Source organism: Pezoporus occidentalis, unplaced genomic scaffold (genome assembly GCF_034315485.1).
Source record: "Pezoporus occidentalis ecotype Australia unplaced genomic scaffold, CSIRO_AGI_Poc_V1 ctg124, whole genome shotgun sequence".
Taxonomy (NCBI): domain Eukaryota; kingdom Metazoa; phylum Chordata; class Aves; order Psittaciformes; family Psittacidae; genus Pezoporus; species Pezoporus occidentalis.
The window spans coordinates 463,476-477,191 of record NW_026913038.1 but is presented as its reverse complement, the minus strand read 5'-3'; the positions used below and the strand labels follow the sequence as shown (position 1 = coordinate 477,191).

The window sequence follows — 13,716 nt, the reverse complement described above, 5'->3', positions numbered from 1 at the left end:
TTGGGGCATCAACCATCTCCCTAGTAATCCTCTTCCAGTGTCTGACCACCCTCTTGGAAAAGGAATGTTTCCCAATGTCCAGTCTAAACCTCCCCTGGTGCATCTCTGAATCATTCCCATGCATCATATCACTGGACTGAGGAAGAAGAGCTCATCACCTCCCTCTCTACTTCCCCATCTCAGGAAGCTGTAAAGCACAATAAGGTGGCCCCTCAGCCTTCCAGCCCTTCCTCCTGCTTTGTTGGCCTCCTCTGGATGCATTCCACTACCTTAACATCCTTCTTAAGCTGTGGGGCCCAGAACTGCACACAGTGCACAAAATGAGACCATGCCAGTGCTGAACACAGCAGAATTGCCTCTTTTGACCGGATTCTATGCGCAAGCATAGGAAAGAAGCATTTGCAGTACATAAAATCTGGAAATGGAGAAATGAGACTTCAGTGGGAAGTCTTTCCAGAGACTCAGCATCTCTCTGGAAAGTGTATGATCTAGTTTTCTCTCCTTTCACTTGCTGCCCCGGATCCTCCATCAGCTAAAATGTCCCATTTTGTGCTGTTCCGCTGGATAATGATACAGAGCTTTATAGGTGAGTCTTCACCTGCTTTTTGTGTGCTTGTTCAGAAAACAAGAACTTTGCAACATTAAAAGCAGCAACACGTGCTTTGTGAAAACAAAGCAGTGAAATGGGGTGTAATTGTATACAGAACTTCAAATGTTTTATGAACTTTCTGAGTTAATACTGGTGGATATTTCTTTTTGCTTGGATGTTTTTTACTTTTAAAGCATGTATGTGGTTTCTCTGTGTATGGGTTTGGTTAGTTTCCCTGTCCCTCCAAATGGTCTGATTTCTTTACTACTGTTAAACGCATACTGCTGGCTTTGCTTCTTCATCAGTCTGTCCACCCGACTATACAAGCCAAAAGTAATGAATTGAAACATTGGCAGAGTAATGAATGAATATGCGTGATAAACAAATGATTTTCTGAAACTCTGAGGGTTGTCTGCTGCTGTGAATTGAGGATGGGAAGGCATGGCTGGAGATTCCTCTCCTTTTACTTCTAAATGTTCAGCTCACACATCAAAGATCTGAATGCTATAAGAGACAGAAGTCAAGAAAGGGTAATGTGAGAGAATGGGTCTTGCAAGTGTGGTATCAGCTTTGTTTCTGCATGTGTTTAGGCGTCAGCAGTGCAGTTTCCAAACTACCTGAGCTGGCTCAGGAATGTGGGTTCAGCCACTTCCAGAGGGACATGAGCTCCTAATGGGAGTTGTGCTTTCAAATCATTCAGGTATTTCAGGAAATTCTGTCTCAGATGACTAAATATTAATTGTCTAACCTCTGCCAGGATGAAATATTCCATATACATCTACAGCAAATGTTATGTTCTTAAATTAACCTGAAAAGCAGTGTGAAAGATCAGTCAGTGCTGGGATACACTGAGGGGCAAGAGGTGATCTATGCCCCTTTTGAGGCAAAACAACACAACCTCCATGGTATCTGCTGTACAAGTGGAGCTTCTCTTTCCTTGCCTTATCTTCAGCCTCAAAATAAACTGGAGCCTCCACTGGGTCTTATTTTAAAAAGCTTTCTTATGCACACAGCTACTGAAGGATGACAGACTTTTTGTAACCTTCTCTTTAACTCAGCTCAGTACTGAGAATAGGTAGGCTTGAGACCCAGCGGGCATTTAAATGCTTCTTTTTTGTTTATCAGTCATTTTCTCTGCAATTTCATCAGAACAGAAACTTCAAGAAGAAACAAAAAATTAGGATTGCTGGGGAAAAGATGCTGAGTATCCTGTATAGAGAAGGAAAAATGTTCCAGAAATAGATCAAGAAAAGAAACTCTTTTCCTACCAGTTCTGTTGGCTGGAGGATGTATTTCTTTGTCCACCCAATGTCCAGTCTACAGGGGACAAGACCACTACAACAGCAACTATTTGAGTTACTGCTTAATACCAATTGCCACTGAGGGTTGGTTCAAGAGAGACTGTATATAAATACATCTGTATGAACTGAACAATTATGAATGCCCCTTTCTATTTTGAAAGATGATTTTTAAACATCTTGAGTCCATTTCTCTCTCACATGGATTAAGGATTTAGAGTGGCAAACTTCACTGACTTCACTGGGACTACCCAGGCATAGCTGACGCTCAAGTTCAAATCTGGATGCCTGGAAGAGTCACTGCCATAGACAAGGGTAGGATTCCTCTCGCAGTAAGATGAGGGTGTCCCAATATAACAGCCTCCAGAACCTGCTAATGTCAAAAACTTGTTCATTCAGTTCTATTTACTATTACTTTTGGAAAACGTGTTGGTGGAAGAGGCTGCAACTGAAAATGAAGTCGTTTAGTCGCTTTCCCTACCAGCCTGCAGTGCAGGCAGATGTGAGGCACATTAGCGTCACATAAATCAAAAGAGGATTTGAAACTGCAAACCCCATAACTTTCCAGCGCCAATACTGGTGGGAAACGGCACTGGAGACTCCCTGGTGCCTTGTATCTGCCCTCTTCTTCTTTTTATGTATTTGTTTATTTAGTAAGTTTAGGGCTCTGCTTCTTTTGGAGAGAAGAGCAGGCAAATCTTCATTTGTTAAAGTGCTACTTAACGAAGCTGCTTTGATGCTGTGCTGGACTGGGATGAAATAAGAATAGGAGATGAACCCATTTCTCTTCAAGCAGCAGTGACCTTAACTCCAGGAACAGTTCAAGCTGGTCATGGTTTTGCAGCATCTTTGTTGGGGTGACTTGATGCTCAGTGACTAAACTTCTGCTCCCTAAGGGGCACTTTCAAGGTCAACTGGATGAACTGTTTTGTTTTATCATCACAGAAAGAGGCTGTTTTGTCTGTTTGTTTTGCTGTAACAAGACAAATGAACCTACCCTTTCCAAGGACTAAAACAAGCAGCCATCTTTCAAAGCCTTATCCTGTATTCAGGAATTCAATTTTTTGGCACATCCTGCCTTCATTTCACTGCAACAGCTTCTGCCCTTCACACCATATTGCATGTTGTTTTGTCTGCCTCTACTCTTTTTGCATTTAGGAGCTGTGGAAACCTGAATGAGTTGGCTTATCTTGCCAATGGGATAAGCAATAATGAAGCTGAAATGTCATCCCAATAACAAGTCATGAGGCAGCCTGCCACAGACTAAAACCTCACCTGGGGAATAGTCCATTAAAGACAAAACAAAAGAGACATGGACACAGTTGGTAGCATCTGTTTGCTATCTGGGAGTCTTGCCAAAAAGGAAAGGCATTCAAACAGCTGGCAAAATAGAAATGTTTGGCAAACCAGGGCCAAACCTGGTGATAACAGCAGCGACTGCTGTAAGTCCTCTTTGGGGTAAGTAAGCTGGCCATGAGACACCAGATCTGAAGGATGATCCTCTTGCTGCAGCAGAGGACTAGCTCTGGATGTTCCCCAGGTCCCTCAGATCCTGCTCCACTGTATGTAAATGATAACATGGGGAAAAAGGCAACAAGGCACAAGAAGGACCAACACAGACTTGATGAATCTAAACCAGAAAATATTTTCTCCTGTATGGGAGCCTTTTTTGCATAGTGCCTTTTATGAAGAAGAAATCACTTTTAGGGCAATCTGGGAGCTGCATAGACAGTTAAGAGGGAGCAATATGTACCAAAGGTTCAAAGCAGATGCTGAGGTGGATATTGGCTCTAAACACCAAGTAAAGCTGGTCATTAAGAGTAAGAGCATGAGGAAAACATGAATGTGCCCCTTTTAACACCATTATAATGCTAGCAGTTAAAGCTTCTATGTACACAGTACTCTGCAAGGTAAGTGGGCTCAACTTGTCTGCAAGTTGACAGGGCTTGCTCAGAAACAGAAAAAGCAGTGTGCTTTCTGAGGACAGGTTCCCATAGACAGATCCTGCTCTTCTGCCAGCTTAATTAAGTCTGAATTTCACACGTGAGGAAGCCTTTTGGACCCTGCTATTGAGACTGTCAGTGAAAGGCAACTGTGACAGCATTTCTCTTTTGAAGGAGATGATGGTGGTCTGAGGCAACCAGATGCATTTCACACCAGGCTGCTGAACAACTTTCAAACAATCTCTTAGGAGAGGAGCAGAGTTCCCAGTTCCATTTGCACAGGTCTAGGCTGCACTTGGGCTGCCAATGACAGACCTCAACTTCCCTCACCATGTCTGATGTGAGTGATGTGTTTTGTGAGCCCTCCAGCAGCAAGCCAGTGTCTGTGAGCTCTTGGCTGTGACCTCTGGTGCCCCCAGGCACTAACTGCCACAGGCAACAGGGGAAGGCTTGGGGGATCAGTAACTGTGGCCTGCCTAAAGCAGGAGTGTTTCTTTTCCTGCCTTATTGTTTTGCCTAGTTAGAGTCATGCACTGGGGACTGTCAACACTCCTCTTTCCTTGTTCTTCCTTGACAGTGCATGCCACATCCGAAGCTGTCATTAGAGGAGTAGTAGGGCAATCCGTTAAGTTGCCTTGCTTCTACAAGGTGGCACGACACAAGGACATCTCCGATATGTGCTGGGGCAGAGGTCCATGCCCGAATTCAAAGTGCAAGAACAAAGTTTTGCACACCACTAGAAACAGGGTGACGTACAGGATATCCCAGCGATACAGTCTCCGGGGCTATATTTCCTATGGAGATGTGTCTCTCACGATTGCAAATGTGCGGTCAGAAGATGCAGGTACATACTGCTGCCGTGTGGAGATCCCGGGTTGGTTCAATGACATCAAACAGAACATACAGCTGGAGGTGGACAGAGGTGAGTCTGGAGCCCTTTGTGATACAGCCAGCAGGGAGGAACCCCTCACTGAATAGGGGTTTAAAACTGGAAGTTGTGTTATGTGTGCTTTTTTTGTTTGTTTGTGGTGGCAAAAAGTGTTTTTCCTAAAATCTATGGTTTCCAAGGGAGGTCTGGAATTGTCAATTTCAACCACACTCAATGAGCAGTTTTGATGAGAAATTAGTAACTTTTACCTTTTTTGGTTGGGTTTTTTTTTCCTTTCAAATGAAATATTTAATTTCTCGTTGTGTAGCTGTATTTCAAAATATTTTGCAAAATCATAAAATTTACAAGTTTTTGGGTTCTATCACACAAGGTTCTGGCCCTTCCTTTTGTGAGAGGGTCAAGGAGGAGACCTATCAAAAAAAAAAAAAGGCAAATCTGGGAATTTCTCTGGCTGGGGCATGCTTTCTGTTAAGTAAACAACCTTTTAAATAATGACTCACCCACCTTTATTCTCAGTATCTTAGCTGCTAATTTTCAGTCATTTCTGGGTTGGCTTTCACAGGGTCGGTTGTTGATGCTCTGATCCAGCTTTCCTCTTGGCTATGTTTTCTCCATACAGCCCCGCCAGTGATAACAACCACCACGAGAAGGGCTCCTGTTTCTCCCACAGTTTTTAGGGAAACAACTTCTGCTCTCCCAGCAACTTCTGATGGTCAAACCACAGCAGAGACCCCAGTCCTCCTGACAACCACCGTCCCTGAAGCAACAACTGCAACCACCAGCTTCCCAGCAGTGACTACACCAGAGACCATTGCTCCCCTAACATTTGCTGTGACAGCAGCTATGGTGACAACCAGTACTCTCTCAGATTTTTCAACTAGATTCGAAGCAGTTGATGTGACAGCTGAATATGACTGTGTGTTCTGCTCTGAAGAGTCTGTCACTCTTACCGACAGTATGAATGGTAACCAGTACCAATCCTTTCCTATTTTCTGTGTAGATGGTCTATGTAAGCCTGACTCTGGCATTATGGAAACACTCCAGATACTTATATTTGTATCTTGGAAATTTTCTCCAAGATGCCTATAGGTATATTTCAGTCCATTTAAGGAAACACAGGTCAAACATTATGGATGATGCCAGACTGGGGTGAATAGCCATGATAACCAAGGGTTAGGCTTACACTGAAAGAAGTTTCAACAGGCTGAAGAAATAATGTGACAGAAACCTCATGAATGAAGGTTTTTCATGAACAGAAATAAACGCAAAGTCCTGCACCTGGGATGGAGTAAGATGGCTTCACTCAGCTATGTGCTGATTTTTGTCTTGATTTAGGAAAGACAATTGAAAATGGTCTGCTGAAAAGGTTGGTTTAGAGCATGTTCTGCTTGAGCAATAACATCAGTGAGACTTCAAAACGTGCTTAAAATTGAGTACTTATACTGTCATCCCATATGAAGCCTGCTGTTATTATTAATACTTAGTTAATCAGTCACGTTATCATCCTAACCATTCTTTGCTTGCTACTTTATCCATATCAGTGACTTCTTTCCACAGATTGATGTCTGCTCACAAGGCTGTTTTTTGTACATGCTTTGGGTCTTCTATCACTTGAAGTTCTTTCAGACCTGAACCTCTAAGGGCAGCTTTTCTGTACCACCTCTCGTTTTCCAGCCATAACAACTCATCACAGTTAAACTTGTCAACAATTAACTACATCCACAGCTGAACAGTTAAAACATTTAACCACTGGCCATGCTAGTGAAGTACATCAGTTATCTGGGTAGCATGAACTGCAGATATGAAAACCGAGGTGCAGAGTTTCACCAGTGCAGATGCAGAACTTTGCAAGCAATTATGAATGCCATATGAAGACCTTCCAAACCAGTGATCTTTATAAACATTATACTTTTATAAGCATTATATTTTACTTTGTTTCAGTGACTACTGAATTCCCAAGCACGCTTCTGACTGCAGAGGGAACTAAAAGCACTAACACTTCTCTCATGGAGGAAGGGGTGCCAACTGCAGGTGAGTTGAATAATGGGTGCAAATTCAGAAGTTGCATGTTCAGAGAAATGAAGACAATGTCATAAGAAAAAAGTATTGACTGTTCTTAAGAGTGTACCAGACACGTACTGAGAGCTGCTCATTGCACCTGGAAGTAAGAAGTATCTGGGATCCACACAGAAATCATTTGAAATCAGGATGTAACAACAGCAAAACATGTTTTTAAGCCTCCAAAGGAAGTAGATTTTGAGTCATTCACTACTGTCAGGTATCTCAGGTCTGAGAGAAGAGCTGGTCTTTGTCACCATCCAAGCTGAATTCTTAGATACCCGATTTGTCATCACTGTGAGCTCATTGAGCTTTCCATTTTAAATCCTCCCTAAGTGTTAAGAGCTTTGAATCTCACTGAATATATTTAGCCAGATGTGGCTGCAGGTTCAGCTTTCCAGTGCTCACCATGTGTCCTTGGTCATGATGGGAAGCAGCAGGCAATTACCACAACTATCAATCCTTCAAGAGAAAGGGAACTGGTAAACAAATTCATAACATCATCTGAGACATGAACAAACTTAGATGAAGTTTGCACTTTGTGTCTCTCAGTCAAGTATAAAAGCAGCATGGCTCAAGTTATTCAGGTGTGATAATCTGCCCACCAGACGCCCACAGATGAAAACCCAAAACAAGGAAAGCCAAAAGTCAGGGATGACATACCATATTTGGCTGTTAAGAGAGTCTCTTTACTTTCAAATAGTGCCAAGAAACTCTTCATTCTTAAAAACACAGTATTTGGATTTTTGCAAGCCTTCTTTTGCTAGACCTTTAGACTTACAGCAGAGAGTGTTTAGGAAACTGCTCTTTAATGCCTCTGGAGAGAGCTCACAGAAGCACTAAACTGGTCTCTTGAGCATTTGTGAGGGTTTCTCACCCCTGTCTCACTTGTCATCTTTCTGATACAGTTCTGAATAATGCCTGTATTCTACCATTGTAAGTAAGAAGTTTTGTGAAGGGTCTTACCTCTGGGATTCTGGGGGCAGCTGAAGTTATGACTGTTGGTTAGAAACAGCAACCACAAAAGCAATAATAGCAGAAAATATATGGTGCTTATGTGAGTCATGTACAGTCCCACCCATGCTAAAACTTGTGTCATGCTATTTCCAAGACCAAACTGTCATAATGTGTGAAAATGCTGCAGCACGACTGAGCACTGTCTAGTAAGAGCAGTAAGCCAAGTTAAGTACTTAGCCTCCTCTGTGAAATAATGCACTAAATAGACCAACTTTAGCCTTTCTGTAATGTAAAGGAAGGCTGATTTGTTGCTGGGCTCTGTATTGTTAGCATAGTGGCTGGCTGAGAAAACCAAGGACAAGAGAGCCCTCCACCTCCAAACACAACTCTAGCCACATAGGTTGGGTTAGCTGGCTCAATTGGTTGCTGCTGACCAGGTTCTGATTTAGTGTCTCTTCTGTCTTCACCTGCTTTCCCAACAGCAACAAATCCACCAGTGCCAACCACACTGGAGACCCTAAAGAGAACCCTTGCTCCTTTAAGTGTGGAAGGTAAGCAGGAATGCTTGCTCCCGTCAGGCAGGCTGCAGCATGATGCCAGGAGGTTCAGTTTTGGCTTGTGGGATGTGCATGTCAGAGTGAGATGTGCTCTTCTTGTGTATGAGGGGGTAGTTCTGCTGAACTTTAATTCTCTTCTGAGAGAGGAAAAGAGGGGTGTCATGAAACAGGTGCATGGCAAAATGCAATATTCATAAAAATCCCAATCCCTGGGATTTTTAGCACTTGCTAGGGTTTTATTACATACATTTGTTTAGCTGTAGTGTTTATTAGCTATAGTCTATTTTCTACTCCAGTGCAAATTTCTACAGCTACAGTTGCATGTGAACTACCTGTGCCCTGTGCGTGTCTTTGAGGAAAAGCAAGCATGTTGTTTGGTACATGGAGACAAATCAACACGGCTTTCACAGGCAGCTGATCAGAGCTGAGAAATTTGGGAGAGATCAGCTCATTCAGTGAGTGCCATACTCTGAAAAGGAAAAGAAAAGAAAGAAAGATAAAACAATTTTTTTGTTTTTTTCCTAATGGGATTATTTGTGACCATCTGATCACCCCATCATAATGTGACATTGCAGGTGTCTCATGCATTTAAAGTTCGCTCATATAGATGTGCCTCCACAAATGACTCCTCTGGTCCCTGGCACATTTGGTCAGATGGAGGCTGCATGGTTGTTCTCCTGTCAAGCCTCTGAAGGCACTGCTCATCACAGTCTTTCTATACACTAGGGCATGACCTAAGGCAGAGGAGCTTTCCTATCACAGGATGTAAGTTGAGGTTTTGATTCACTAAGCTGAGTGACTCCTCTGGTTTAAGATGCTGCTAAACATCAGGTGCTTCCTGTGACAGATCAAGTGCCCCAAATACTTAAATACTTCAGTACTCTGTAGCATGAGATCATGACGAGCCAAGGCCCAAGCCTAGATCAACTTTTTGTGACTTTAAACTCACTATCAAAAGTAACAGAGTAGGATCACAGGATAACAGTAGAATGCTGCACTGAGCATTCATTTAGCTCATCCCTATTTCAAAAGCTTAGGAATCTAGAATTGAATTACTCTTAATATCCCTAGAGAGAGGGAAAAAAATGCATCATCTTCATAGAGATTTCTTAAATTTGTGGTAAGTTATCAGAACATTAAGATGTTTCCTGTGGTTTTCAGTCCTAGTGCAGCTGCCAGAAACTGCAATCACACAGAAGTCTGGCCACAAGTAAGCTGAGGCAGTTCATCCGGTTAGACTAGTACCTTGCTTACTACCTCTGCTTTCTATGACATCTTGTCATGCTTACAGAAGTGAAAACTCCTTCAGAGCAGGCAAGTTTCTACTGCCTTGCTTCATGGGCTATCCCTGGGAAGCCTCCTCTTCCCTTGATGAAGATTGACATTTCCCATTGACTGCCTGATATATCATTTGTGGTGGGGACAGATTGTTCCTTTTTTGTTGCAATGTGCTTTATTTCCCCTACTCAGGGCCAGATTTTGCCCTCCTCATTCTTTGAGAGTTCATTACTCCTTGACTAATGAAGTGACAACCACTGTGGCCCTTACTTGTTGAGGTGATCATGCCAGTACTCATTTCAATCTCTGCTATTTTCAGGGATTTCATCAAGTTTTGAGGGCACGGCTGAGAAACATGATGATAATGGAGATAAGGTAAAACCTCCTCTAAGTTTCAAGAGTGTTGAACTTGAGGCCAGAAGGTCAGCGGGACATGTTACTGATTTTGAATGTATTCATATTAAAGTGATAGTGTTTAGAGAAAGTAGCTTGAACTTCTGCTTAGAAGCTCAGGAACCACCTATTAATCTTTCCAGTGGGTAGAGCCAAAGCCTGTGACCATCCCATCTACCCTGGACAATTCAGAAAAACCTCATTCCCCTGGCACCCCTGTAAGAGAGGCAGAGGAAGCATCCTCGAGGTGTAACCAGGAAAAAGGCAACTTATGAGGGTTGTTGCATTTCCCTGTCTCCCATTAAGAGAAGGATGAGGGTCATTAAGTTCCTGCTTTAGACACCTTATTAGGAAGTTCATGTTAAGTGGGATAAATCTGGGCTCAAATGCATCAGAAGATGTATTAAATATTTAACAGGTAGTTCATGTTGTTTATCATGATCAACCTGATGTGCCTTCTCCATACTTTATACAGGAAAGCTCAGAAAAACATTGCGAACTCCAGCCCCATGCAGATATTTAAGAGCCACTAGGGCAACCCAGTCCTGTGAGGATAGGTCTGGAATAAACTTGCTTCTAAAACCTTTTCAGGTTTTTTTCTCTTCTCCCTTCCAGTTTCCCATCTATGTCTTTCTCATCGCCTGTCTTGTTGTGGTGCCCGTTCTTTTCATACTGGTGCTCTCATTGTTGCTTCGGAAACGTAAGTATCCCTAAGCACATAACTGTTTAATGTTTCTAATGCTGGCCTAGTGCAAATGTCCTTCTGTATCTCTGATTAATCTTCTGGCAAATCTGCCATGGCCTCCGTGACAACACTCTGTTCATTTTATGGGGGCTAATGTCCTTACTTCAGGACTGTGTCACCACGAAGAGACCAGGGACCATGAGCTGGTGGGGATGCAGCAGGAGGAAGACTGTGCAAAGAACCTGTTCACTCACTTGCTGCAGGTCTGGCTCATCTTGTTGGCTCTTGCTTTATATTAAAGTAGTCCCTTAGTTTCCTTGAATTGCTTTTGACAAGCATGGGTGTTACTTAAATCAGAATGAAAGCCTTTATTTCCTGCTTAGCCCACAGAAATTTTGCAGCTTTCTATCTTTGCTTCTGAACTCGTTTGACAGATTCATTAGAATTACAGATTTCTTTTGCCATTGTGACATTAATATTATTTTGCTTCTAGGTAAACACGCAAAGAAGTTTATAATAAAAAGGTAATCCATTTTGTAATTTCCTATTAAAAGTTCCAATGTAATTTTTCTTAGAGGCAGGGAGGCATTGGCCACTGATTGTAACGGGTGTAATAACGGGTTGTGGTGATGATCACCAAAGCTGTGTTATGAGCAAGCTTCAGATAACCCCAGAAAATCAAACAGTGGTTCCTGGATGCTGTTTCTATATAGCAATGAGCAGACATCCAGAGCACTAAAGAACTCCAGCAACCGGTACTTACTGTTATGTAGTGACCTCAGGTTAAGGAAACACACAGTATGCTTTACTCTTTGATCAAATACCAGCGCATGACCCTGGTGGGGTTATTTTAAAGAAACAAAGAGATAACTGTTTAGGATGATCAACCAGCAAAATGATTGCTCAAAAGGGATCAGGGATTTATGGACAGGCCTCCATGGACTGTCAATTCATACCAATACCCACAGGATTCTCTGAAGCAGCAATGTGCTTTTGGCCTATCCGTAGTGATCTATGCTTCTCACTACAGCCATGGACCAGCTGAAGACCTTGAAAACATTTTCAGTGGCAGTGAAGGAGAAAACAACATGTTTTCCCTGTGAAGAGCTCCTACATCGCCTATAGATGCCATGGAAAATAAAAAGGTTCTGTTTCATGCTTTATTGAGAGATACTTATGAGCCCAAATCTATCCATGGGTGTAAACCAAAGGCCCAAGCTTCAGCTACAGAAATTAAAATCCTGTTGCAAATTATGCCATGTAGCCTTTAAAAATTATTGCATAAAAAAGCTTCTTGAGAGGAACACCTATGCATTATTCATAGGTGTTTCTTGCATCTGCCTTCTTACTACTACCCTGTTACACAGCTGAATTTGTTTTTCTCCATTTTTACTAATATTCTTCCTTGAATACAACTTATACTGTGAGGAAAAGAAGAGAGAAAAAATAATATGAAATGCTGCCTAACTTCAAATTGCCTAAAAAAGAAAAAACCCAACAAATAGAATTCTTATTGCTTTTATGTAATCAAGAGAAAAATTAAGACACAAGAATGCTGTGACTATAAATCAAAAATGCAGATTACTTAAGGGGTACCAGTGCTGCCTGTGATTCAGCATGTTTGGATGACCCTTGGAGATTATGTTAATAAACTTTGTAATTTACTGCTAGCAATTGTATTTATTATGCTACATCCTAAGGCATTTGAATAGGATTTAGTTATTCCCCAGATGCTGGAATGACTGGTGTGCTGTCTCAGCTCTCCAAAGAAGTACTGCAGCATTTCCAGAGGTGGGAAAATGCCCAGAAGATCAACCTGCAGAGAAATTTTTCTACCCTACCCCCACAAACCCCCATACCACTCATTTGTAAGTCCATGTCCCTTCCATCAATGTGCATAGAAGATCCCCAGTCTTTTGTTTGGAGTTGCTTTTTGGTCCTCACAACAGTGACCTGTAAAATCCAGAAGCTTTCATGATGGAGCCTGCAGGGCAATGCAAAACTGCACCACGCGGCCCCAGGATGCTTCACTTAGGGTTCCAGCATCCAGTCACAGGTTAGCATAGTGCTGTCTGGCTGGGTTTTGTATGGATGAGACTGGGGTGCCCAGTGCTGCTCATTTATCTTTTAGAGGTGTTGCAGTTGAGATGCATGACACAGAGCATAACCACCTCTTGAATACTTGGACATTGCTTCAGGTGCCCATCAGTGTGGTTGAAACCACCTCTGATTCTGAGTAGCAAAGGCAAAGATCCTGTGATCTCCATAGAAAGGCTCTGGGGAGATTAAAAACAATGAAAAAAAAATAGATGAAGTGTGGCATTCACCTTCTGCTGCTTCTAGTGGGGCAGAAGGGTTGTGGGGGAGAAAATAGTTCTGCAGTACTAACCTTGTCTTATACTCAGCTGGGAAAAATGGAACCTTCGAGTGGTTGTGGGGCAGATTGGCAGTGCATGGTAGAATGAAGCCCATCATTTAACCACAGTAATTGCACCATTTGTGAGGGGGCTTTTGCTTGTGTTTCAGCTCAATTGAAATTTAGGCTTTAGAAATCAGACTGAGTTGGTAACCAGCCTGGGGTCGTTAGCAAAGTGGGACTGGCCATGGCTGCTGGGGGATCATAGGTGGGATATGGTGCAGAGCTTTTGTGTATCTCATTGTGGTCCTCACCACTGCTGCAGTAACTATGGGAATGGCATAGGAGAAAGTTCAAATCCAAGAAGCTGTTATCTCCATTGCCTTGAGTCCACCAGTCTCTTCCATGGCATGTCTGGGCAGTGACAAAGTGAAGTAAGAGCATACTGTGGTGGTAGCATTTGATCAGAATCAAACACTGTGTGGCAGCTCTGGACTTCCCCACTAGTCATGCTCAGGGCTGTGGTGAGACTTTTTGACTCTGCAGCATCTTCTCAGAAGCCAAGAGTTAGTGGGAGGCAGGGGAGGTTCCTCTTTGGGGTCCCTCTCTGTCTTGCCTGGGTTCAGCATCCTGCTGCACACCCTAGTCTGGCAGTGCTGTGGGAGGCAAAAGAGAGTCCTCAAACAGAGGATGTGGCCTGAAGGCTCCAGGCT

The 13,716-nt window shown here is 42.8% G+C and overlaps 1 protein-coding gene across 3 annotated transcripts; it reads left to right on the top strand.

Moving 5' to 3' along the window:
• The first annotated feature begins 465 nt into the window (after positions 1-465).
• LOC134157971 (T-cell immunoglobulin and mucin domain-containing protein 4-like) lies at positions 466-12,317 on the top strand. 3 transcript variants are annotated; one of them, XM_062607486.1, is made up of 9 exons: positions 466-586; positions 4,408-4,752; positions 5,390-5,683; positions 6,661-6,750; positions 9,889-9,944; positions 10,578-10,662; positions 10,816-10,910; positions 11,141-11,171; positions 11,678-12,317. In XM_062607486.1, the coding sequence occupies exons 1-8, from the start codon at positions 538-540 to the stop codon at positions 11,162-11,164; spliced, it is 1,038 nt and encodes a 345-aa protein (XP_062463470.1). In that variant the 5' UTR covers positions 466-537; the 3' UTR covers positions 11,165-11,171; positions 11,678-12,317. The 3 variants fall into 3 exon arrangements, with proteins under 3 accessions (XP_062463470.1, XP_062463468.1, XP_062463469.1); XM_062607484.1 differs by having other exon boundaries at positions 5,339-5,683; XM_062607485.1 differs by lacking the exon at positions 10,816-10,910 and having other exon boundaries at positions 5,339-5,683.
• The last annotated feature ends 1,399 nt before the right edge of the window (positions 12,318-13,716 follow it).

What these genes read in the sequence shown, in the direction of transcription:
- LOC134157971 (XM_062607484.1), top strand. Translation starts at nt 538, where the DNA reads ATGTCCCATTTTGTGCTGTTCCGCTGGATAATGATACAGAGCTTTATA. An exon ending in ACAGCTGGAGGTGGACAGAG is followed by an intron (nt 4,753 to 5,338) that starts GTGAGTCTGGAG and finishes TTCTCCATACAG; the next exon opens with CCCCGCCAGTGATAACAACC. An exon ending in GGAAGGGGTGCCAACTGCAG is followed by an intron (nt 6,751 to 9,888) that starts GTGAGTTGAATA and finishes TGCTATTTTCAG; the next exon opens with GGATTTCATCAAGTTTTGAG.